This window comes from Larus michahellis, chromosome 1 (assembly GCF_964199755.1).
Source record: "Larus michahellis chromosome 1, bLarMic1.1, whole genome shotgun sequence".
Lineage (NCBI taxonomy): Eukaryota > Metazoa > Chordata > Aves > Charadriiformes > Laridae > Larus > Larus michahellis.
The window spans coordinates 678,552-703,906 of record NC_133896.1 but is presented as its reverse complement, the minus strand read 5'-3'; the positions used below and the strand labels follow the sequence as shown (position 1 = coordinate 703,906).

Sequence of the window (25,355 nt, the reverse complement as noted above, 5' to 3'; positions counted from 1 at the left end):
CCCCCCCGGGGCACCCCCAGAGCCGGGGGGCTGCGATCCCCCCCTGCTTTGCCCCATGGGGAGCTGAGGGGACACTGACGGGTCCCCGCCCCGCGGGGGGCACCCCGGGGGGATCCTGCCCTCGGACACGGCAGAGGAAGAAGCAGGGCCATGGGTGCTGTGGGGTGCTTTATTGTGGGGTGTCCCCCCCCGCGGCCAGGGGCTGCCCGTGGTGACGAGGGGGCTGTTGGGGTCCGGGGACAGTGGGGCAGAGGGGTTTGGGGGGGTCCGGGCTGTGTGGGGCCAGGGGGGCACAGGGATTTGGGGGGTCCGGGCTGTGTGGGTGCGGGGGGGCAGAGGGGTTTGGGGGGGTCCGAGCTGTGTGGGTGCGGGGGGGCAGAAGGGCTTGGGGGGGTCCGGGCTGTGTGGGTGCAATGGGGCAGAGGGATTTGGGGGGGGTGTCCGGGCTGTGTGGATGCAATGGGGCAGAGGGGTTTGGGGGGGGGGTCCGGGCTGTGTGGATGCAATGGGGCAGAGGGGTTTGGGGGGGTCCGGGCTGTGTGGGTGCGGGGGGGGCAGAGGGGTTTGGGGGGGTCCGGGCTGTGTGGGGGCAGAGGGGCACAGTGATTTGGGGGGGTCCGGGCTCTGTGGGTGCAATGGGGCAGAGGGGTTTGGGGGGGTCCGGGCTGTGTGGGTGCGGGGGGGCAGAGGGGTTTGGGGGGGTCCGGGCTGTGTGGGGGCAGAGGGGCAGGGGCGCGGGGCGTGGGGCAGGGCCGTGGGTCGGGCTGTGGGGCGCGGCGGGGGGGTGCAGCCCCCCCTCAGGCGGGGTGTTTGCAGAGGAAGGGTTTCCTCTCGCCGCAGGAATCCTCCTCCCAGAGCAGGAACCCTGCGGGGGGAGCACAGCGGGCGCTGGGGGGGGAAGGGGCGCCGGGGGGCGCTCCCCACCTCCCCCCGGAGGGGGGTGGGTCGGTGCCGGGGCCCGGGCCCCCCCTCACCCGCCGAGTCCTCCAGCGCGGCGCAGCGGCGCCCCTTGGGGCCGTCGTCCCCCTCCCAGGCGGAATAACGCAGCTCCGAGCCGTCGGCCCAGCGCCAGGACGGGCGCTGCGGGGCGGGGGGGCAGCGTCAGGGGGGGCGGGGGGGGGGCTGGGGACTTTGGAGGGGGGCATGGGGATGAGGGGAGTGGGGAGGGCTGGGGGGATTGGGGGGGTGAGGGATGTAGGGGAGCTGGGGAATTGGGGGGGGGGGGCTATTGGGGGCAGGGGGGCTGGGGGGCCTGGGGAATTGGGGAGGTCGGGGGGGTGGGGGGCATAGGGGGGATATGGGGCTGGGGGCGGTGGAGGGGGTGGCGGGGCTGGGGACTTGGGGGGGGCATTGGGATGAGGGGAGTGGGGAGGGCTGGGGGGATTGGGGGGGTGGGGGGGGTAGGGGAGCTGGGGAATTGTGGGGCGGCTGGGGGGTGCAGGGGGGCTGGGGGGACTGGGCCTGGGGGGGTGAGGGGGTGGGGGGGGCTGTGAGGGGCTGGGGGGACTTGGGGGGGTGGAGGGGATGGGGAGGTTGGGGGGCTGGAGGCATCTCGGGGGGACTGGGAGGGCTGGGGGGATTGGGGGGTGGGGGGGTGAGAGGGGTGGGGAGGGCTGGGGGGATGGGGGGTGGGGGGGCTGGGAAGGTTGGGGTGCTGGGGGGTGCTGGGGGGGCCGGCCCCGGCCGGGGGGGGACACAAGTGGTGGCCAGGGCAGGGGGTGCAGGCGGGGGGAGGACAGACAGACGGACGCGGGCAGGGGCAGTGGGGGGGGCGGTGACAGCCCCCCCCCAGAGCATGGGGGGCTGCAGGCAGCACCACAGGCAGCAGTGTAGGCAGCATTGCAGGCAGCGCAGGCAGCAGTGCAGGCAGCACCAGAGGCAGCAGTGTAGGCAGCGCTGCAGGCAGCATTGCAGGCAGTGCAGGCAGCGGTGCAGGCAGTACATGCAGTGTTACCAGCAGCAGTGCAGGCAGTGGTGCAGGCAGCGGTGCAGGCAGCGGTGCAGGCAGTGCAAGCAGTGTTACAGGCAGCATTACAGGCAGCGCAAGCAGTGTTACAGGCAGCGCAGGCAGTTACAGGCAGCAGTGCAGGCAGCGGTGCGGGCAGTGCAAGCAGTGTTGCAGGCAGTACATGCAGCAGTGCAGGCAGTGTTACAGGCAGCAGTGCAGGCAGCGCCAGCATTGTTACAAGCAGCAGTGCAGGCAGTGTTGCAGGCAGCAGTGCAGGCAGCAGTGCAGGCAGCGTGAGCAGTGTTAGAGGCAGCGCAGGCAGTGTAGGCGGTACAGGCAGTACAGGCAGCAGTGCAGGCAGCAGTGCAGGCAGTGTTACCAGGCAGCAGTGCAGGCAGCGCCAGCAGTGTTACAGGCAGCGGTGCAGGCAGTGCAAGCAGTGCTGCAGGCAGTACGTGGAGCAGTGCAGGCAGTGTTGCAGGCAGCGGTGCGGGCAGCAGTGCAGGCAGCGTGAGCAGCGTTAGAGGCAGCGCAGGCAGTGCTGCAGGCAGCGGTGCGGGCAGCGGTGCAGGCAGCGTGAGCAGCGTTAGAGGCAGCGCAGGCAGTGCTGCAGGCAGCGGTGCAGGCAGCGGTGCAGGCAGCGTGAGCAGTGTTAGAGGCAGCGCAGGCAGTGCTGCAGGCAGCGGTGCGGGCAGCGGTGCAGGCAGCGTGAGCAGTGTTAGAGGCAGCACAGGCAGTGCTGCAGGCAGCGGTGTGGGCAGCGGTGCAGGCAGCGTGAGCAGCGTTAGAGGCAGCACAGGCAGTGTTGCAGGCAGCGGTGCGGGCAGCGGTGCAGGCAGCGTGAGCAGCGTTAGAGGCAGCGCAGGCAGTGCTGCAGGCAGCGGTGCGGGCAGCAGTGCAGGCAGCGTGAGCAGCGTTAGAGGCAGCACAGGCAGTGTTGCAGGCAGCGGTGCGGGCAGCGGTGCAGGCAGCGTGAGCAGTGTTAGAGGCAGCGCAGGCAGTGCTGCAGGCAGCGGTGCGGGCAGCGGTGCAGGCAGGGCCCCTCACGCGGTGGTAGAGGCCGATCCAGACGCCTTCCTCCTCCTCCTCCTCCTCCTCCCGCCGGCGCTGGGCCACGAAGGCGGCGAGGGCGCGGTGCTCCTCGGGGGAGTGCAGCGAGGCCAGGTGACACCCCCCGCCCGCCGCCTGGCACCAGCCCTGGGGGGGGACGGGGCGTCGGGGGGGGGGCCGGCGGCGCTGCCCGGCGGCGGGGGGGCCGGGACCCCCCCCCAGCACCCACCTCCGCCTTCCTCCAGCTGAGCTCCTGCCTGACGTACCCGTAGCAGTGACCCCGCAGCTCCAGCCACCCCCGGCGGCACTTGTTCGCCTGCGCCCCTGCTCGGGGGGGGGACACCTTCACCCAGACCCCCCCCCCAGCAGCCCGGCCGCAGCCGGGACCCGTCGAGCAGCAGCCCCGGGGGTTGGAGCTCAGGGCATCCTGGGGGTCCAGGGGGGCTGCTCCCGACCCCCCACGTTTTGGGGAGCCCCCGCGCACTGTCCTGGGTGCAGGGGTGCAGGGCGGGGGGGGTGCGGGGGTGGGTGAGGGGGGCGAAGGGCCGGGGGGTGTCAGGGTGGAGGCAGGGGTGCAGGGCAGGCAGCGGGGTGGGGGGCGTCTGGGGGTGGGTGAGGGGGGTGAAGGGCCTGGGGTGGGGGGGGTCAGGGTGCGGGGGGGTCTCACCGTGCAGGCAGGGGTGCAGGGCCAGGCAGCCCAGCAGGCAGAGCCCCAGGACGGCGGCGAGTCCCATCCTCTCCCTTCCCTGCGGCACGGGGGCGGCCTGGGTACCCCCCGACTACACCAGCACCCACCAACCCACCACCTCTCCCAGCATCCACCGCCTGCCCCAGCACCTACCACCTCACCAGGCACCCACCACCCCATCGCCTTCCCCATTGCCCCGGCACCTTCCCCAGCACCCACCACCTCATTGGGCACCCACCACCCCACCATCTGCCTGGGCACCCACCACCTTCCCCAGCACCCACCGCCTACACCAGCACCCACCACCCCATCACCCTCTGCAGCACCCACCACCTTCCCTGGTACCCACCACCCCACCGCCTGCCCCATCACCCACCACCCCATCACCTTCCCTGGCATCCACCACCCCCTGCCCCAGCACCCACCACCCAGCACCTCCCCCGGCACCCACCACCCCAGCACCCACCGCCCATCACCTGCCCCGGTGGCAGCACTCACCAGCTCTGCGGCAGCGCGGTGGAGATGAGCCTGGCTGGAGCGGGACGCGGCCGCCCCAACACCTTTATAGGCGCGGGGCGGCTGGGCAGACGGGGGGGTGGCACCCGCTCCTGGCACCCACATCAAAGGGGAGTGCGGACGCCCCGCGGCTCCGGCAGCTGCAGGCGGGCGCCCGAGCGGGCACAGCCCCCGCAGCGGGACACCCAGCCCAGCCCCTCCTCGCCCCAACACCCCGGAGGCACCGGGCCCTGGCTGGACGTGCCCGTGGTCCCCGCAGGTGCCAGCAGCCACCCAGCACCCAGCGAGCTGGTGGCAGAGCCCCTTGTCCCGGGGCCAACGCTGCACCCCCACAGCGAGTGCCACCGGCACCAGCCCTGGGTGATGCTCCCAGCCCCGAGCCCCCCGCGCCCAGCTGAGCCCATGGTCCTGGTCCCACCGCCCGAGCCCCCCGGCACCCTGGGGCGCTGCCCTCACTCTGCACCCCCTGGGGAGGCAATGCCGGCCATCCCATCCCATCCCAACCCTATCCCCATTCCCATCCCATCCCATCCCATTTCCATCCCATCCCCGTCCCATACCATCCAAACCCCATCCCCATCTCCATCCCATCCCCATCCCCATCCCATCCCCATCCCTTCTCTTCCCATCCCTTCTCCATCCTCATCCCATCCCCAGCTCCTCCCCATCCCATTCCCATCCCATCCCCAGCTCAGCCCCTGGGAGCTGGGCTGTGCTGGGGACAGTGTGGGTCCCGCAGCAGCACCAGCCCCGCTCCCAGTCCCCAGGTGTCCCTGTGGGTCCTGCGGTGCCGTGTCACTGCTGTGCCCACCCCAGTGATGGCAGCTGGCCCTGGGCCGCGTCCCCGGGTGGTCTCCTCCTGCCGGCCCCGCCCACTGGCTCCTGCGGCACCCACCACACCGGTGTGGCACCCATGGCTGCAACAGGGGCACCCATGGCTCCAGCATGAGCACCCACGGCTCCTGTGTGAGCACCCACGGCTCCTGTGTGAGCACCCAGCACACTGGTGTGGCACACGTGGCTGCAGTGGGAGCACCCACCGCACCAACATGACCATCCACTGGACCAGTTGTGAGCACCCATGGCTTTGGCATGAGCACCCACAGCTCTGGTGTGAGCACCCACAGCTCCGTAATGAGCACCCATCACTCCAGTATGAGCACCCACCACACCAGTGTGGCACCCACCACTCCATCATGGGCACCCACAGCTCTGTCATGGGCACCGATGGCTCTGGTGAGCACCCATCACACCGGCATGGCACCCACCACACTGGTGTGGCACACATGGCTCCAGCGTGAGCACCCACGGCTCCATTGTGATCACCCAGCACACCAGTGTGGCACCCACCACTCTGGTGTGAGCACCCGGGGCTCTGATGAGAGCACCCAGCACACCAGTGTGGCACATGTGGCTGCAGCGTGAGCACCCACTGCACCAGCATGACCACCCCCTGCACCAGCGTGAGCACCCATGGCTCCGGCATGAGCACCCATGACTCCGTGAGCACCCACCACCCCAGTGTGACACATGTGGCTGCAGCATGAGCACCCACCACTCCGGCATGGCACCCACCACATCAGCGTGGCACCCACCACTCCATCGTGAACACCCGTGGCTCTGACGTGAGCACCCACCACGCTGGTGTGGCACACATGGCTCCAGCGTGAGCACCCAGGGCTCTGGTGTGAGCACCCACAGCTCCGTCCTGAGCCCCCCCCCCAGCTCTGGTGTGAGCACCCAGCGCATCGGTGCGGCACCCACAGCTCCGTCGTGAGCTCCCGCAGCTCCGGCATGAGCACCGATGGCTCTGGTGGCAGCACCCCCCGCCACCAGCGCGGCACCCACGGCTCCACGGTGAGCACCGCCCGGCGTGGGGCCGGGTGGCCGCCCCAGGGGTGGGGGCGGCAGCAGCCGGGACCCCCGGGCAGCGCCGCAGCCCGGCACCGCGCTCCCCACGGCCCGAGCGATGGCGGGGGGGAGCGGGGGGTGCCGGGAGGAGCAGGGCCCTCCCCGGGAAGGCAGGCCCCCCCCCCCCCCCGGGCAGGCAGCCCCCCGGCAGGGCGGGGGAGGGCGGCGGAGCGGGGCCGGCCGGGCCGGTTGCCCAGCCCGGGATCAGATAAGGCGGCGGGGACCGGCCGCGGCTCCAGACACGCTCCGCCGGCTCGGGCCCCCCCGGCACCGGCAGCTCCGGCTCCCCCCCGCCCGGCACCGCCGCAGCCCCGGCACCGCCACCCGCCTGCGGGGCTCCGGTCCCAACCAGGGGACCCCCGGCCGTGGGGCTGGGCTGTGGGGCTGGGCTGTGGGGCTCAGGTGCAGGATGCGGCACCGATGCGGGATCGGGGTAAAGGACACGGACCCAATGCAGGATTGAGAAGCAGGATGTAGCCCCCGTGTGGGTCCGGGGTGCAGGATATGGCCCCAATGTGGGGTTTGGGTGCAGGACACGGACACAATGCAGGATCGGGGTGCAGGACATGGACCCAATGTGGGTCCGGGGTGCAGGACACAGGACACAGGACACAGCCCCAGTGTGGGTCCGGGGTGCAGGATGCAGCCCCAATGAGGGGGCGGGGTGCAGGACGTGTCCCAGCGCAGGGGCTGGCAGAGGGGGCACACGAGGGGACTGGTGCCCCCCCCCCCAACCCCACGCCCTGCCGTGCTCGGGGTGCACGGCCCTGGGAGGGAGGGTGACGGTGCCCCCGCGCCCGGCCGCAGGAGGGACCTCGGCTCGGCAGCGTGTGGCGGGCGCTGTGTCCATGCCAGCTCCAGGGATGTCACCGCGGTGCCACCTCCCCGTCACCTGCACCGTGTCCCTCTGCGCGGGGACATCGGGTGGTTCTGGCACAGGCAGGGGGTGCAGGCAGGGATGTGCAGGCAGGGGATGCAGGCAGGGCGTGCAGGCAGGGTGTGCAGGCAGGAGGTGCAGGGAGGGGGTGCAGGCAGGGGGTGCAGGCAGGGATGTATAGGCAGGGATGTGCAGGCAGGGGTGTGCAGGCAGGGCGTGCAGGCACGGATGTGAAGGCAGGGGTGTGCAGGCAGGGGTGTGCAGGCAGGGGTGTGCAGGCAGGGAGGTACAGGCAGGGTGTGCAGTCAGGGGGTGCAGGCAGGGGGTGGGTGCCGGGTGGGCTCTCAGCCTGTGTCCCGGAGCCGGAGCACCCCGGGCTGAGGACGTGCCCGCGGTGGGGGGCTCCGAGCCTGGCCCCTCGCCTGCCGAGAGGCCCCGTGCTGGCTGCCCCCTGCCCGTGGGTGCTGGGGGGCTGTGCCGGGCTGGGTGGGTGTGGGAGGAGGGTGACGGTGGCTGCCAGCACCCGCCAGGCGCTGCACGGGGTGAGGTGTCCCGCCATGCCGGACACGGCCCAGGGGCTCTGCGCAGTGTCCGTCCCTGCCGCTGTGCCCCGCTGCACACCCACCGTCACCCACACGCAGGCAGACAGCGCCCACGGCTCACCGCTCACCGGCGGCCATGGCTCACTGGTCACTGGCTCACCGGTGCCCACAGCTCACCGGTCCCCGCTTACTGGCGCCCATGGCTCACTGGTCACCAGTCACCGGCGGGCACAGCTCACTGGTGGCCATGGCTCACCGGTCACTGGTGGGCACAGCTCACCGGCGCCCACGGCTCACCGGTTACCGTCCCACGGCACCTTTCATCCGGCGCCCAAGGAGCCGCTGACGCACCCGCTGCTGGCACCCTCTGCCCGGTGCCTGACGGCTGCTGGGACGCTGCCAGGAACCCCATGGGGACACAGGGGTCCCCAGCCCAGGGTGAACCTGCCTGATGTGGGGGTCCCCAGCCTGGGGTGCCCCTGCCCTACACGGGGGTCCCCAGCCCGACGGCAGGCGCGGCGCGGTGCGGGGAGGCGGGGGGGGTCTCACACCAACAGCCTTTATTGGAAGCATGTACAGAGCAGCAACGCCCCCGCTGCACCCCCCACCCGCCCCCCAGCTCACCCAGCACCGGGGCTTGCAGCGGCCCCCGCCGGCCCCGGCTCCATGTGCTCCCCCGGGCGGGGGTCTGACCCCCCCTCACTTCCTCGCCTTCTCGCCCTGTTTGTCGAAGAGCTCGGCGATGTCCAGCATGGCCTGACGGATGTTCCTCCCGAAGCGCTTCGAGTCCTGCGGGGCAGCACCCGTGAGGCACGGCCCCCCCTCCGAGAGCAGGACCTGCACCCCCCCGCCACCCCCGGGGCACCCCCTGCGCCCTGGGACCCCTGGCAGGTCCTGCGTGGGCAGCACCAGGAGCCTGGAGTGGGGTGGGGGGTCCCAGGGGAGAGGGGCTGGGATGTGGTGGGGTGGGGGTCCCAGAGACGGGCTGGGATGGGATGGGGGGTCCCAGAGGAGAGGGGCTGGGACATGGTGGGGTGGGGGGTTCCACAGGAGAGACACTGGGACACGGCGGTGTGGGGGTCCCAGAGGAGGGGGGCTGGGATGGGATGGGATGGGATGGGATGGGATGGGGGGTCCCAGGGGAGAGGAGCTGGGACACAGTTGGGTGGGGGGTCCCAGAGGAGAAACACTGGGACACGGCAGGGTGTGAGTCCCAGAGGAGAGGGGCTGGGATGGGATGGGGGGGGGTCAGGGTCGGGGGGGCTGCCCCAGCCCCATGGGGAGCCCAGAGGAGTCCCCGCGGGACGGATGGCACCTGCAGCCCCCCGCGAGCCCCCAGCCCCACACTCGGGGGACCCCCCCAGGCCCCTCCCGCCCCAGGGCTCTCACCGTCTCGGGGCTGGAGAACTTGCTGGAGACGTGGAAGTTGATGAGGTTCTCCCCGGCGATGATGTAGGAGACGCCGTAGCCATCGTCCGCCACCTGGGGGGGGGTTGGGGTGGGTGTCAGGGGGGGCCACAGCACCCCCCAGGGGGCACCGGGCACCCGCCTGGGCCATGGGCCGGGGGGGGCACCCGCTGTGGGGCACTGCTCACCCCAGAGCCACGGGGGGAGATGGGCTACGGGCCCTCACTCCTGCCCCTGCCCCCCTGCCCTCCCCACTGCCCCCCAGCCTCGCTGCCCCCCCCAGCCCCCCTCCGGCCCCCCCGGCCGCTCACGGGGCCGAAGCCGCCGCCGGTGGAGACGTGGTCGGGGTATTTGTCCAGGTCGAAAACCTTCAGCTGCTGCTGCGGCGTCTGGCTGGTGGAGAGGCGCCAGGGCTCCGACAGCACCTGCACGCACCGGGGGCTGTGCCACTGCGCCCCACTGCGCCCCACTGTGCCCCATTGCAGCCCCCCGCGCCCCATTGCGCCCCACTGCACCCCAATGCATCCCCCTGCACCCTACTGTGCCCCAATGCACATCAATGCACCCCACTGCAACCCGCTGTGCCCCCCTGCACCCTCTTGCACTCCCTTGTACCCCCCGCACCCCCTTGCACCCCGCTTCACCCTCCTGCACCCCCCTGCACCCCACTGCGCCCCACTGCACCCCACGGCACCCCACTGCACGCCACTATGCCCCACTGCACCCCGCTGCACCCTGCTGCACCCTGCTTCAGCCTGTTGCACTCCCCTGTGCCCCCCTGCACCCCCTTGCACCCTCCTGCACCCCACTGTGCCCCACTTCACCCCACTGCGCCCCGCTTCACCCTCTTTCACCTCCCTGCACCCTCCTGCACCCCGCTGTGCCCCCTCTGTCCCCCCTGCCCACGGCACGGCCCCCACTGCAGCCCAGCCCCTGCACCCCGCTGCCCGCGCGGTGTCCCGTGTGCCACGCGCGTCCCCGTCCCCGTGGGCTCACCTGGGCCAGGAAGGGGGACTGGACCCCCAGGTAGCGGGACACCACGTAGAGGCAGAAGAGGTGGCGGTCGATGCCGGCGCCCGTCATGGCCATGCGGTACATGTGCTGGTGCTTCTCGGCCGCCAGCTTGAAGAGCCGCTGGCGCTCGGCTCGCTGCGGGGACAGCCGGGCTCAGGGACGGGGGACGCCGTCCCCAACCCACCACCTCGGGGCTCTGCAGGGGATGGGGCCTCCCCAGTCCTGCCCAGGGGACACAACGGCCACGCAGCGCTGGGGGAGACGGTCCTGAGGGATGGGGACTTCCACAGGGACGGGGATGTCCCTGAGGGATGCAGATGTCTCCCAGGGACGGAGATGTCCCCAAGAGATGGGGGCCTCCACAGGGATGGAGATGTCCCCAAGGGATGGGGACTTCTCCCAGGGACAGGGATGTCCTCAAGGGATGGGGACCTCCCTGAGGGATGGGGACCTCCTCAGGAGATCTTTCTCCAGGAATGGGGACGTGCCCAAGGAATAGGGAGGTTTGCCAGAGATGGGCACCTCCATGAAGGATGGGGACCTCCCTGAGGGACAGGGACCTCCCCGAGGGATGGGGACCTCCTCCAGAGATGGGCACTTTCTCCAGGAACGGGGATGTTTGGAAGGAACAGGGACATCTGCCAGAGACAGGGACCTGCCCAAGGGACGAGGGCCACCATGAGGGAGAGGGACCCACCCTCTGTGAGGGACGGGGGTGTCTGTGGAGACAGGGACCTTCTCCTGAGACAGGCACTTCCTCCAGAGACGGGGACCTCCACAGGGAAAGGGGACATCCCTGAGGGACGGGAACCTTCCCGGGGGATGGGGCCACCAGGGACACGGCTGGGGACGGCAGGACGGAGCCGAGGGCCAGGGGAGTCCGGGGAGGGGTTGCGGGGCTGGAGCCCCAGAGCCCGTTGCGTTGCTCACAGTCTGATGGGCGTCCACCATGCTGCGCACAAAGGCGGTGGCCTCGGCGGTGCAGGACCTCACCGTCTCCGTCCGGCCCTCGCGGAAGAGCCGCGTCATGGAGGCCTCGTAGGTGAGGCAGAAGCAGCCCTTGTCCTGCCCAGAGGCCAGGTGAGACTGCGGCACGCTGTCCTGGTCCCCACCCTTGTCCTCATCTCCGTCCCCAGCCCATCCCCATGTGCCCAACCCCTTTCCCATGTCCCCAGCCCCATCTCCATCCCTGTCCCCATCCCATCCCTGTCCCCATCCCTGTCCCCATCCCCATGTCCCCATCCCCATGTCCCCATCCCCATCCCTGTCCCTATCCCTGTCCGCATGTCCCCATCTGCATCCCCATCCCCACATCCCCGTCCCCATCCCCACATCCCCATCCACATCCCCGTCTCCATTCCCATGTCCCCCTCCTGTGCCCATGCTTGTCCCTATCCCCATCCCCGTGTCCCCATGTGCATCCCTGCCCCTGTCCCCGTCCCTGTCCCCATGCCTACATCCCCATCCCATCCCTGTCCCTGTCCCCATCCCCATGTCCCCATCCACATCCCTGTCCCCATGCCCATCCCCATGTCTCCATACCCATCCCTATCCCCATCCGTGTTCCCCATCCCCATGTTTCCATCCCCATGTCTGTCCCCACCCCTGTTCCTGTCCCTGTCCCCATTCCCCATCCCCATCCCTGTCCCCATCCCCATCCCCATGTCCCCACCACCATCGCCATGTCCCATCCCCATGTCCCCATCCCCATCCCCATCCCTGTCCCTGTCCCCATCCCCATGTCCCCAGCCCCATCTCCATGTCCCCATTCTATCTCTGTCCCCATGTCCCTGTCCCCATCTCCATCCCCATGTCCCCATTCCCGTCCCTGTCCCCGTCCCCATCCGCATGTCCCCAGCCCCATCTCCATGTGCACATCCCATCCCTGTCCCCGTGTCCCGGCCGGCGGTGCTCACGCGGAAGTGGGCGAGCTGCAGGGAGATCTGGATGAAGGCATCGGGGCTGGTGCGGCACTTCTTGATCAGCCCCTTCCCGAACTGGGAGAACTGGAAGCAGCAGAAGTCCACGTCGTCGGCCAGCGCCTTGGCCAGGCGGTAGGAGCTCTCGATGGCGGCGCGGCACTGCGGGAGGCACGGACAGGCTGGGGGGGCACCGCACCACACCCCACCCCTGGCGCCCGGGGCGGGGACACGCCGGGGACACCGGGACACCGCAGGGCAACGGGACCCCGGTGCACTGGTGCTGTGGGGGGGGGGGGTGGGTGCAGAGAGCCCACGCTGATGCCGTGGGGCACAGGGGGGTGGCTGGGGTACAGAGCCCACCCCACTGCCATGGGGTGTGGGGGGCTGCTGGGGGGCACAGAGCCCACCCTAATGCCATGGGACACAGAGGGTACCCAGGGTGCAGAGCCCACCCCAATGCTGTGGGGCACAGGGGGGTGGCCAGGGTGCAGGGACCCACCCCACTGCCACAGGGTGTGGGGGGGTGCTGGGGGGCGGAGAGCCCCCCTGAAGCTGTGGGGCACGGGGGGTGGCCAGGGTGCAGAGACCCACCCCACTGCCACGGGGTGTGGGGGGGTGCTGGGGGGCGGAGAGCCCCCCCGAAGCTGTGGGGCACAGGGGGTGCCCAGGGTGCAGAGCCTACCCCAATGCTGTGGGGCACAGGGGGATGGTGGGGGGACACAGAGCCCACCCCAATGCTGTGGGGTGCAGGGGGGTGGTGAGGGGACACAGAGCCCACCCTGATGCCATGGGGCGCAGGAGGCCGTTGCGGGGGTACAGAGCCCACCCCAATGCTGTGGGGCACAGGGAGGTGGCCAGGGTGTGGGGTGTGGGGGGTGTGGGGGGCTGCTGGGGGGCAGAGAGCCCACCCTGATGCCATGGGGTGCAGGAGGCTGGGGGGGGGGATACAGAGCCCACCCCAATGCCATGGGGTGCAGGGGGGTGATGGGGGGCACAGAGCCCACCCCGCTGCCGTGGGGCGCAGAGGGGACCTCGAGATCCTGCCTGCACAGCCATGGAGGGGGCACTTGGGGGTCGGACCCACCTCTTGGGGGATGTCCCACTGGAGGCGCTGGGGGGGGGCCAGCATGGTGTCGGGCTCCCCCAGGCAGTTCCCCGCCTCCGTGTAGCCCAGCTGGAATTTGTCTGTCCCCAGCGCGAACTGGGGGGGGAGGTGACCCTGAGTGTGGGGCACCGCCCCCCTGAGCCCCCCGGCATCGCCCCTTCCCCCCCACACACCCCCCGGCTGCCCCACTCACCCCCAGCATGGTGTCCCCCCGCCCCCGGCACAGGCCCTCTCACCCCAGGTTGCCCCAGGGCTCCCCCCACCCCGGTCAGACCCCTCCAACCCCCCCGTCCCCAGGAGGGGGATGCCCAGCTGGGGGGTGCCGAACTGGGGGGTCCCTGCCCCGGGGTGCCCCCCGGGGGTCTCCAACTTGGGGTGCCAACCTCTGGGGGTTGCCAAAATGGGGGTCTCCAGCCCCACAGTGCCCCATAGGGGTCCCCAGTTGGGGGTGTCCGATGGGGGTCCCCAGCCTGGGGGTCCCCAACAGGGGTGCCTAATGGGGGGGTGCCCAGCTGGGGTGCCCCATGGGGGTCCCCAGCCCCGGGTGCCCCATAAGGATCCCCAGTGGGGGTCCCCCAATGGGGGTGCCCATCTGGGGGTCCCCAACAAGGTGCGCAATGGGGGGTGCCCAGCCCCCAGGTGCTCCATAGGGGTCCCCAACTGGGGGTCCCCAACAGGGTTCCCCAAGTGGGGGTGCCAACCTCTGGGGGTTGCCTGAATGGGGGTCCCCAGCCTGGGGGTCCCCAACAGGGGTGCCTAATGGGGGGGTGCCCAGCTGGGGTGCCCCATTGGGGTCCCCAGCCCCGGGTGCCCCATAGGGATCCCCAACTGGAGGTGCCCAAGTGGGGGGGGTCCCCAACAGGGTTTCCCAACTGGGGGTGCCCAATGGGGGGTCCTGAGCCCCAGGGTGCCCCGTGGGGGTGGTGCCCAGCCCAGGGGTGCCCCCCCCGGCCCCCCCGTTACCTCCCAGAGGTGCCCGATGATGGGCGCGTCAGCCCAGGAGTGCTCGGCGTTGGCCCCCAGCTTCCCGTTCTTGTAGACCACCAGGGTGAAGGACTTGTCGAACCAGCTGCGGGGAGGGGGGGTGAGGGCAGGGTGGGCGCTGGGGGGGCGGTTTGAGGCGGGGGGGGTTCCAGGGGGGTGCCCACCGGTCGTAGCACTGGCCGTGCAGCAGGGACTTGGCGTAGGCATCCATGCAGCCCTCCCGGCCCGGGCTGTAGCCGTGCTCCTCCTCGTCCAGCGTCAGGAAGAAGGCCGCCCGCTCGATGGTGTCCAGCGACGCCTTGTTCTTCCCGTGGCTGAAGAAGCGGGCGCGAGCCTCGGCCCAGGGCACCCTGTGGCACCCACGGCGTCAGGGTGGGGGGATGGCCGTGCCCGGACCCGCCGAGCCCCCTGAGCCCACCGCAGCCCCCACCCAAGGGTGGCTCCGGGGTCTGGCACCGGGGGTGTGAGGGCGTGGGGCTGGCGATGCCGCCGTCCCATGAAGCCCCCTGAGCCCACCCCCCGACCCATGCAGCTCCCCCACCCAAGGGTGGCACCAGGAGCCCCGGGGGCACAGGGCTGGTGACACCGCCGTCCCACTGAGGCCCCTGAGCCCGTTGCCCTGACACACACCACAGCCCCCACCCATGGGGGGCTCAGGGGCCCCATCCCAGAGCAACCCCTCCATCCCCTGCGCCTGCTCCCGCTGCCCCCGGCAGCATCCCCAACATCCCCAGCATTCCCAGCATCCCCAACATCCCCAGTATCCCCACCATGCCCAGCATCCCCAGCATCCCCAGCATTCCCAGCATCCCCAGCATCCCCAGCATTCCCAGCGTTCCCAGCGTTCCCAGTATCCCCAGCATCCCCAGTATCCCCAAATTCCCCAGTATCCCCACCATCTCCAGCATCCCCAGCACACGCAGCATCCCCAGTATCTCCAAATTCCCCAGCATCCCCAGCACACGCAGCATCCCCAGTATCCCCAGCATCCCCAGCATCCCCAACATCCCCAGCGTTCCCAGTATCCCCAGCATCACCAGCATCCCCAGCATCCCCAACATCCCCAGCATTCCCAGCATCCCCAGTATCCTCAGCATCCCCAGCATTCCCAGCGTTCCCAGCATCCCCAGCATCCCCAACATCCCCAGCATTCCCAGCAACCCCAGCATCGCCAAATTCCCCAGCATACACAGCATCCCCACCATCCTCAGCATCCCCAGCGTTCCCAGTATCCCCAGCAGCCCCAGCATCCCCACCACCCTCAGCATCCCCAGCGTTCCCAGTATCCCTAGCAGCCCCAGCATCCCCAACATCCCCAGCATTCCCAGCAACCCCAGCATCCCCAGCATTCCCAGCAACCCCAGCATCCCCAACATCCCCAGAATCCCCAGTATCCCCACCATCTCCAGCATCCACAGCACACGCAGCATCCCCACCATCCTCATCATCCCCAGCGTTCCCAGTATCCCCAGCAGCCTCAGCATCCCCAACACCCTCAGCATCCCCAGCGTTCCCAGTATCCACAGCAGCCCCAGCATCCCCACCACCCTCAGCATCCCCAGCGTTCCCAGCATCCCCAGCATTCCCAGTATCCCCAACATCCCCAGCATCCCCAACACCCTCAGCATCCCCAGCGTTCCCAGTATCCACAGCAGCCCCAGCATCCCCACCACCCTCAGCATCCCCAGCGTTCCCAGCATCCCCAGCATTCCCAGCATCCCCAACATCCCCAACATCCCCAGCACCCCCACCATCTCCAGCATCCCCAGTATCCCCAGCATCCCCAGCATCCCCAACATCCCCAGTATCCGCAGCATCCCCAGTATCCCCAGCACCCCCGGCATGCTCCGCCTGGCGGGGCGCGGGGCGCGTGCGGTGCCCACCTCTCTCCGGCGGTGAGTGCCGCCAGCCGCTCCTCGCCGGGCTGGGGGGGCGAGGGGTCGTCCAGGATGCGCTGGAACTGGAGCTGCAGGTCGCGGGGGCGCAGGAGCTGCCCCCCGTAGTACAGCCACACCTTGTAGAAGCGGCCCTTGTGGTAGACGGCCAGGTGCTTGCTGTCCACCAGGTGCAGCAGCGTGTCTGGGGGGGGGACACGGGTGTCACTGCCAGCCCGCGGCCCCGGGAGCCCACCCGGGACAGACCCCGCAGGAGGAACGGGACCCCCCGGCCCCCCCGTACCCGTCTCCTTGCCGGGGATGCGGGTGGTGTTGAACATCCGCTCGGACTGGTAGGAGCACATGGGCACGATGCCCAGCGCCATCATCTGTGTGGGGCAGCCGTGAGGGGGGGCAGGTGCCTGAGCCCCTCACCCCAGCCCCCTGAGCCCCCCAGCAGCCCCACAGTGACTCCCCCTTGTCCCCACCCCTGCCCCACGGCCTCCCCTGCTCTCCCCAAGACCCCCAGCCCCACTGGACCCTCCCAGACCTGCGCCCCCCAGCAACACCATGCCCCCCCGTCCCTCTGACAGCCCCCACGTCCCTGAGACCCCCAGCCCCTCTGAGCCCCCCAGCAGCCCTGGGACACCATGCCAGCCCCACAACGACTCCCCCCTGTCCCTACCCCTGCCCCACAGCCTCCCCTGCTCTTCTGAAGCCCCCCAGCCCCCCGGTGCTCACGGGGGGGATCTCCCCGCGGTCCAGCTTGCGGCGGTAGAGCAGGATGGCGTGTACCACGTTACCCGCCCGGGCAGCCTGGACGTGGGTGGGGGTGATGTAGAGGAAATCCTGGGGACACAAGGGACGGGTGAGGGTGCCGGGGGGGCGGGGGGCACCCGGTGGGGTTTTCGGTCATGCCAGTGGTGGCCCCCCCCTCTTACCATGGCGTAGTAGTTGCTGTTGACCATGAGAGGACTACGGCCACGCAGGTAGATGTACTCCTCCCACCAGTCACTCACCTGCAGGGGCAGGGACAGGGACAGGGATGGGGACATGGGCATGGGGATGGGGACAGGGATGGGGATGGGGACATGGGCATGGGGACAGGGATGGGGACATAGGGACGGGGATGGGGACAGGAACAGGATGGGATGGGGACATGTGCATGGGGACAGGGACATGGGGACAGGGATGGGGATGGGGACATGGGCATGGGGACAGGGATGGGGACATAGGGACAGGGATGGGGACAGGAACAGGATGGGATGGGGACATGGGCATGGGGACAGGGACATGGGGACAGGGATGGGGATGGGGACAGGGGGATGGCGATAGGGACAAGCATGGGGACGGGGATGGGGACAGGAACAGGATGGGATGGGGACATGGGCATGGGGACAGGGACATGGGGACAGGGATGGGGATGGGGACAGGGATGGGATGGCGATAGGGACAAGCATGGGGACAGGATGGGGACATGAGGATGCAGACGGGGATGGGGATGAGGATGTGGATGGGGACATGGGCATGGGGACAGGGATAGGGACAGGGATGGGGACATGGGGATGGGGATGGGGACAGGGATGGGATGGGGATGGGATGGGGACATGGGCATGGAGATGGGGATGGGGACAGGGATGCAGATGGGGACATGGGGATGGGGATGGGGATAGGGATAAGCATGGGGACAGGATGGGGACATGGGGATGGAGACAGGGATGGAGACAGGGATGGGGACGAGGATGGGGACATGGGGCTGGGGACAGGGACAGGGATGGGATGGGGACATGGAGATGGGGCTACAGACATGGGGATGGGGACGGGGACATGGAGATGGGGATGGGGACAAAAATGTGAATGGGGACAGAGATAGGGACAGGGACGGGCATGGGATGGGGCCATGGGGATGGGGATAGGGACAGCATGGGGACAGGATGGGGACATGGGGATGGGGATAAGGATAAGGATGGGGATGGGGATGCAGATGGGGACATGGGGACAGGGACTGGGACGGGCTGGGGACATGGAGATGGGGCTGGGGACATGGGGATGGGGACAAGACCCCTTGCCCTTAATGACGCAGCTGGGGCAGCCAGGAGGACCCAAGTCCCCCCTTCCCATGATAATGGTGGGACAGCAGGACCTTGGGCTTGGGTTGGGGTCACCATCCCTGGTGCTGGAGGGAGGGGGGGACCACCGCCACATGTCGTCCCCCCGCCTCCAGCACCGGAGGAGCCCGGGGTACTCACGTAGTTGGTTGTCCACCAGGACTTGAGGATCAGGTACTTCTGCAGCCGCGGAGCCGTCTTCTCCTTGAACTCCTTGGCCAGAGCCTCCATCTTCCCGTACTTCTCATCATCCATCAGCGGGCGCACCGACTCCAGGTACTGCGGGGACATGGGGGCTCGGTGTCACCGTCCCACCGCGATGCCCCCCCACCCCCCCACCCGCGTCCCATCCCAGCCCCTTACCCGGGTGATGGTGGCCTCCACGGGGGGCACGGGCAGCTTGGGCAGGGATGTCTGGAAGCTGTAGAGCAGGGGCTTGCGGACGGAGAGCACCTTCATCAGCGCCTGCGGGGCATGGGGAGGGGGTGGAGGGGACAGAGGGGACGGGGCAGAGCCCTGCACAGTGTCCCCTGTCCCAGCCCTGCAGCGTCCCTGTCCCAGCCCTGTCTGTTGTCCCTGTCCCAGCCCTGCGTTGTGTCCCCTGTCCCAGCCCCGTCTATTCTCCCCTGTCCCAGCCCTACCATTGTCCCCATGTCCCAGTCCTGCACGCTGTCCCCTGTCCCCATGTTCCAGCCCTGAGCCTTGTCCCTGTCCCAGACCTGCACAATGTACCCTGTCCCATCTCTGCAGTGTCCCTGTCCCAGCTCTGGAACGTCCCCTGTCCCAGCCCTGCAGTGCCCCCATGTCCCAATCTTGCATTGTCCCCATCCCAGCCCTGCACAGTGTCCCTGTCCCAGCTCTGCACACTGTCCCCATGTCCCAACGCTGCACTGTCCCCATCCCAGCCCTGCACACTGACCGTTGTCCCTGCCCCAGCCCTGCAGTGTCCCTGTCCAGGCCCCGTCTATTCTCCCCTGTCATAGAATCATAAAATCATAGAATCTTCATGGTCGGGAAGGACCTTTGAGGTCATCGAGCCCAACCATACACACACACACAAAACCCCTACAATCTCTGCCACTAGAGCATGCCCTGAAGTGCCACATCTAGACGTTTCTTCAACACCTCTAGGGATGGTGACTCAACCCCCTCCCTGGGCAGGCTGTTCCAGTGCCTGACCACCCTTTCAGTAAAGTAATTCTTCCTAATCTCTAATCTAAACCTCCCCTGCTGCAGCTTCAGCCCATTTCCTCTGGTCCTGTCGTTATTCCCCTGGGAGAAGAGGCCAACACCCACCTCTCTCCACCCTCCTTTCAGGTGGCTGTAGAGGGCAATGAGGTCTCCCCTCAGCCTCCTCTTCTCCAAGCTAAACGTGCCCAGCTCCCTCAGCCTCTCCTCATATGCCCTGGTCTCCAGAGCCCTCACCAGCCTGGTCGCTCTCCTCTGGACACGCTCCAGCACCTCAATGTCCCTCTTGTACAGAGGGGCCCAGAACTGAACACAGCACTCGAGGTGAGGCCTCACCAGTGCCGGGTACAGAGGCACCATCACTTCCCTGCTCCTGCTGGCCACGCTATTCCTGATACAAGCCAGAACGCTGTTGGCCTTCTTGGCCACCTGGGCACACTGCTGGCTCATGTTAAGCTGGCTCCACCAGCACCCCCAGGTCCTTTTCTGCCGGGCAGCTTTCCAGCCACTCTGCCCCAAGCCTGTAGCGTTGCTTGGGGTTGTTGTGACCGAAATGCAGGACCCAGCACTTGGCCTTATTAAACCTCCTACAGTTGGCCTTGGCCCATCGATCCAGCCTGTCCAGGGCCCTCTGTAGAGCCTTCCTACCCTCCAGCAGATCAAATCTCCCACCCAGTTTGGTGTCATCTGCAACCTTACTGAGGGTGTGCTCAATCCCCTCATCCAGATCATTGATAAAAATATTAAACAAAACCGGCCCCAGAACTGAGCCCTGAGGGACACCACTGGTGACTGGCCACCAAGAGGATTTCACCCCATTAATCCCAACTCTCTGGGCACGGCCATCCAGCCAGTTTTTAACCCAGCGAAGAGTACACTTGTCTATGCCAGGATTCGCCAGCTTCTCCAGGAGAATGCTGTGGGGGACGGTGTCAAAGGCCTTACCAAAGTCCAGATACACAACGTCCACAGCCTTCCCCTCGTCCAGAAGGCGGGGGACACGGTCATAGAAGATCGGGTTGGTTAAGCAGGACCTCCCCTTCCTAAACCCATGCTGGCTGGCCCTGAGCCCTTGGCTGCCCTGCCCATGCCGTGAGAGCTCGCTCAAGATGATCCTCTCCGTCATCTTTCCTGGTACCGAGGTCAGGCTGACAGGCCTGTAATTCCCCAGATCCTCCTTCCGACCCTTCTTGTAGATGGGTGTCCCATTAGCCACCCTCCAGTCATCTGGAACCTGCCCTGTTGACCAAGACTGTTGATAAATGATGGAGAGGGGCTTGGTGAGCTCTCCCGCCAGCTCCCCGAGTACTCCTGGGTGAATCCCATCCGGCCCCATAGACTTGTGCGCGTCTGGGTGCAGGAGCAGACCATTGACTGCGTCCTCCTGGGTTATGGGTGGTCTGTTCTGCTCTCCATCCTCATCTTCCAGCTCCGGAGGCTGGACACCCTGGGGATAGCTGGTCTGACTATTGAAGATGGAGGCAAAACAGGCGTTAAGGATCTCAGCCTTCTCCTCGTCCTTGGTTGCAACTTTCCCCCCCGCATCCAGCAGGGAATGGAGATTCTCCCTGGCTTTCTTTTTGTTGATGTATTTATAAAAGCTTTTTTTGTTGTCCTTAGTGGCCAAGTTGAGCTCCAGCTGGGCTTTTGCCTTCCTAATTTTCTCTCTGTATAACCTAACGAGATCTCTGTACTCTGGAGTTGCCTGTCCCTTTTTCCAAAGGTGGTAGGGCTGTCCCAGCCCTACCACTGCCCTCATGTCCCAGCCCTGAGCCTTGTCCCTGTCCCAGACGTGCATGCTGTCCCCTGTCCCAGCCCTGCAATGTCCCTGTCCCAGACCTGCCCATTGTCCATCTCCCAGCCATGCAGTGTCCCCTGTCCCAGCCCTGACCATTGTCCCTGTCCCCCCGGGCACAGCAGCTGGAGCAGCTCCCGACCTCGCTGCCCGGTTCCTGCAGCCCCCCAGCCACCGGCTCCCCCATCTCCGTGCCGCGGAGCTGGCTCGGCTCGTCCCCACCGTCAGCAGCAGCTTCGCAGCCCCCCCAGCCCCCCGGCACCCCCCCTGCCGTGTGCACACACACACACCCCCGTGTGCACACACACAGACACGTGCACACATGTGTGCACACGCATGGGCGCAGACACTGCACCCCCGCTGGCAGCACCCTGCTCGGCACCGCTCGCCCTGCCGGTGCCGGTGCTGGTGCCAGTGCCGGTGGCGGTGCCAGTGCCGCTCACCACCCAGATCCTGGTGCTGCGGCTCATCTTGCCGTGGGGCTCGAACATCCAGCCGTGGTAGGAGAGGAGCAGCTTCAGCGCCTGCCGGAAGAGCAGGACGGCCGAGAGCCAGACGCCGGTGGAGAAGAGCACGGCGCTCACCATCGTCCGGCTCTCGTAGCTCAGGAGGCGGCTGCGGGGGGCAGAGGGGGCGAGGGGGGGATGTGACGGGCTGGGGGGACATCAAGGGTGGGACCCCTTTGGGGACGTCCCCATGCAGGGCCATGCCCGTGGTGGTGGGGGACACGGAGTGGGACCCCCCCCAGGGGAGGTCCCTAGGTGGGGCTGTGCCCCTGGGGTAGGGATGTGTGGGGGGGGACACCCCCCGCCCCAGGGGATGTTGCAGGCCCCCATGGCCATGCTGGTGGGGTTGGGGATATGTGGGGTGGGTGCCCCTGGGAGAGAGGGCAGGTGGGACTGTGCCCACGGAGCTGGGGGATGCGTGGGGTGGTCCCCACCAAGGGGCATGGCAGGTGGGACCGTGCCCATGGGTTGGGGGGGCGGTCCCCACCGAGGGATGTGGCTGGTGGGACCGTGCCCATGGGTTGGGTGGTTTGTCCCCACCGAGGGATGTGGCTGGTGGGACCGTGCCCATGGGCTGGGACATGGGGGCTGCTGGTTTCCCCTAGGGAATGTGGCTGGTGGGACCATGCCCATGGTTCCCGGGGGTGGTTCCCCCCCAGTCCGAGCCGCCCGCCCTCACCTCTCGGGCAGGCAGTGCCGGATGCGGGCGATCATCCCCAGGGAGGGGTCAACCTGGCAGTAGAAGGAGCCGGCGGTGGCCATCACGACCACCATCCAGCTGGAGGGGGAGGCGGGGTAGACGCCGGTCAGGAAGCTGTTCTGTGGGCACAGGGAGGGGTCAGGGTGGCCGGGACCGGGGAGACGGCAGGGATGGGGGGGGTCCGACCTTCCGTCTGCCCCCATCCGGGCCCACCTTGGCGCGGACCAAGCGCTTCTTCCATGAGGAGATGCCGGCGAGGTAGAGCTGCTTGACGGCCTCCCGGCTGAGGTGGAAGTCCAAGCCCTCGGGGGTGACGGTGAACTGAAAGGCCACGGCCTGGTGAGCCTCCGCCATGGTGGGGATCTGCCGGCACCTGCGGGGGGAGCATGGGGACGGTCACCCCCGGGACACGCCGTCCGGGATGGTGAGGGGGGCCCCTGCCTGTCCCTGGCACTGCGGGGAGCGAGGCCGTGGCGGGGCAGCGGGTGCCCTCGCCCGCGGTGGCGGCGGTGCAGCCAGTGTCCTCGGCGGCGGCGGTGCCAGCGTGGCCATGTGCCATGCAGCCTGCCAGCCTGGGGCGCATGCCGCGGCCCCGTCACGCGGCTCTGGCCGGGCGCCCACTGAGGGAAGGGTCAGAGCCACCTCTGGGAGGGGACGGTGACGCTGACACACAGACCCCCCCCTGCAGGCAGCTGCCTGGCCCCTGCCTGCGGTGAAGCCCTCAGAGGATGAGGCAGCACCTGCCCCTGCGCCGGCACGTGGCACACGCGGCACACGCTGTCCCTGTCCCCGTCCCCATCCCTGTCCCCATCTGTGTCCTCGTCCCCAACCATGTCCCTGTCCCCATCCCTGTTCCTGTCCCCGTGCCTGTCCCCATCCATGTCCTCGTCCCCAACCGTGTCCCTGTCCCCATCCCCGTCTGCATCCCTGTCCCCAAACCTGTCCCTGTCCCCATCCCTGTCCCCATCCGTGTCCTCGTCCCCAACCGTGTCCCTGTCCCTGTCCTTCTCCCCCTCTGTGTCCCCATCCCTGTCCCTGTCCCTGTCCCTGTCCCTGTCCCTCTCCCCGTCCGTGTCCCCATCCCTGTCCCTGTCCCTGCAGCAGCAGGAGCTGAGGGATGAGGAGGGACCACCCTGTGGGCACAGCTGTGGTCCCCGGGGACCCTCGAGTGTCAGCACAGCCGGTGCCACCCGCGGGTGCTGCTGGAGCCCGAGCCGGAGGGACCCTCACAAGGGCGTCCTCGGGCTGGAAGCAAACGGCAGCCGCTCAGCACGAGCCAAGTCACGCTGCTACGGCTGCACCACACTGCACTGCACTGCACCACACCGCTACACTGCACCGCACTGCACCGCACCGTGCTGCACCATACGGCTACGCTGCACTGCACTGAACTCCACCGCACGGCTACACCACACCACACCGCGTGGTTACACCACACCGCACCGCATGGTTACACCACACTGCACCGCACGGCTACACCACACCACACCCCACGGCTACACCACACTGCACTGCATGGTTACACCACACCGCACCACACAGCTACACCACACCACACCACATGGCTACACCACACTGCACTGCATGGTTACACCACACTGCACCACACAGCTACACCACACCACACCACATGGCTACACCACACTGCACCGCATGGTTACACCACACTGCACTGCATGGTTACACCACACTGCACCACACAGCTACACCACACCACACCGCATGGCTATACCACATTGCACCGCATGGCTACACCACACTGCACTGCATGGTTACGCCACACCACACCACATGGTTACACCACACTGCACCGCGCTGCACTGCATGGATACCGTGGCACATTACACTGCACTGCTCTGCGCTGCGACGCACCACACTGCGTTACACTGCACCACACTGCACCGCACCGCACGGCATTGCACGGCGTTAAACCGCATCACCCTGCGCCGAAGTGCAGCGCGCTGCGTGGCACTGCCCGGCCGCAGGCTGCACTGCGCTGCACCCCACTGCAGGCAATCACCCTGCACGGCACTGCACAGCACTGCACGGCACTGCACGGCACTGCACTGCACACCAGGGCACTGCACAGAGTCACCCACGGCATGGCCTGGCTCTGCATGGCACAGCACGGTGCAGCCTGGCACTGCACGGTATGGCACTGCATGGCACGGCACAGCACCGTAGGGCACAGCACTGTGTAGAATCATGCATGGCCTGGCACTGCACTGCACGGCACTGCACAGCACGGCCTGGCACTGCACCACACGGCACTGCATGGCATGGCGTGGCATTGCAGGGCACAGCACCGTGTAGAATCATGCACGGCACGGCACAGCGCTGCACGGCACGGCCCCGCAGGGCACGGCACTGCACATTCACGCACGGCACAGCACTGCACGGCACTGCACACTCACGCACGGCACAGCACGGCCCGGCACCGCACTGCACGTCACGGCATGGCCGTGTCCCCACAGGCCCCCAGGGACCCCGCGGGGCCCACGTCCGCCGGCGGGATGACCCCCCCGTGGCTCCTGTCCGTCCCCGCCGTGGGACGACCCCCCCGTGGGTCCTCTCCCCCCCCCGTCGAAGGCCACAAGGTCACCGGGGCGGCGGGACGTGGGGCGACAGCGGGACCCACGGGGGCGCGGGGAGCCGTGGGACGGGGGACAAAGGGTGCTTGCGGGGGGGGGGGGTGCGGCGGACGCTCCCCACGGACGCGGGGGGGGCCGGCGGGGCGGGGGGGGGGCGTGCGGGACCGCGGGGCCCCCGGCGCCGGGGGGTGCCCGCCCGGTGCGGCTCCCCCCACACACCCCCCCGCGGGGTTCCTCCCCCCACAGATGGGACCCCCCCCGCCCAGCCGGGGGCTCGGTACCTGCTCGGGGGCGCGGAGGGCGGGCGGCGGCCCCGGGGACGGCGGCTCCTGCCCCCGCCGTGCCCAGGAGCCGGTAACCGGACACCGGCGGCGGGCGGGACCCGCCACAACGCCCGAAATGGCAACGGCCGCCGCTCCGCCCCCCCGCGGGGCACCGGGACTGCGGGGGCGGGGAGGGACACCCTGGGGGGGGACACGGATACCGCGGGGGGGACGGACACCCCGGGTGGGACAGGGATACCGGGGGGGAACGGGCACCCCGGGGGGGAACGGGCACCCCGGGGGGGAACAGGGACACCGCGGGGGGATGGACACCCCGGGGGGGGACAGGGACACCGCGGGGGGATG

At 68.8% G+C, this 25,355-nt stretch overlaps 2 protein-coding genes across 2 annotated transcripts; both read right to left on the bottom strand.

Moving 5' to 3' along the window:
* Nucleotides 1-762: 762 nt before the first annotated feature.
* On the bottom strand, nucleotides 763-3,732 carry LOC141737655 (rheacalcin-1-like). Its single transcript, XM_074572593.1, has 5 exons — nucleotides 3,666-3,732; nucleotides 3,228-3,322; nucleotides 2,996-3,145; nucleotides 975-1,080; nucleotides 763-865 (listed from the first exon to the last, which is right to left on the bottom strand). Exons 1-5 carry the CDS (start codon nucleotides 3,730-3,732, stop codon nucleotides 798-800), a joined length of 486 nt encoding a protein of 161 aa, XP_074428694.1. The 3' UTR covers nucleotides 763-797.
* A 4,324-nt stretch (nucleotides 3,733-8,056) lies between these two features.
* Nucleotides 8,057-25,124, bottom strand: CPT1B (carnitine palmitoyltransferase 1B). The gene is made up of 19 exons (XM_074573083.1): nucleotides 25,008-25,124; nucleotides 22,349-22,508; nucleotides 22,115-22,254; nucleotides 21,373-21,544; nucleotides 18,310-18,411; nucleotides 18,088-18,225; nucleotides 16,780-16,857; nucleotides 16,580-16,687; nucleotides 16,143-16,227; nucleotides 15,848-16,043; nucleotides 14,129-14,314; nucleotides 13,944-14,049; nucleotides 12,960-13,076; nucleotides 11,870-12,034; nucleotides 10,884-11,018; nucleotides 9,936-10,088; nucleotides 9,251-9,364; nucleotides 8,922-9,014; nucleotides 8,057-8,321 (listed from the first exon to the last, which is right to left on the bottom strand). Exons 2-19 carry the CDS (start codon nucleotides 22,487-22,489, stop codon nucleotides 8,232-8,234), a joined length of 2,319 nt encoding a protein of 772 aa, XP_074429184.1. The 5' UTR covers nucleotides 22,490-22,508; nucleotides 25,008-25,124; the 3' UTR covers nucleotides 8,057-8,231.
* Between the last annotated feature and the right edge of the window lie 231 nt (nucleotides 25,125-25,355).

Bases quoted from the DNA above. Each gene is read 5' to 3' on its own strand.
- LOC141737655 (XM_074572593.1), bottom strand. From the start codon at position 3,732: ATGGGACTCGCCGCCGTCCTGGGGCTCTGCCTGCTGGGCTGCCTGGCC. The intron at 3,323-3,665 runs GTGAGACCCCCC...CCCCCCGAGCAG, and splicing joins CCTGCACCCCTGCCTGCACG to GGGCGCAGGCGAACAAGTGC. The intron at 3,146-3,227 runs GTGGGTGCTGGG...GTCCCCCCCCAG, and splicing joins TCAGCTGGAGGAAGGCGGAG to GGCTGGTGCCAGGCGGCGGG.
- CPT1B (XM_074573083.1), bottom strand. From the start codon at position 22,489: ATGGCGGAGGCTCACCAGGCCGTGGCCTTTCAGTTCACCGTCACCCCC. The intron at 22,255-22,348 runs GTGGGCCCGGAT...CTGTGCCCACAG, and splicing joins AGCGCTTGGTCCGCGCCAAG to AACAGCTTCCTGACCGGCGT. The intron at 16,044-16,142 runs GTACGGGGGGGC...TCCCCCCCCCAG, and splicing joins CATCCCCGGCAAGGAGACGG to ACACGCTGCTGCACCTGGTG.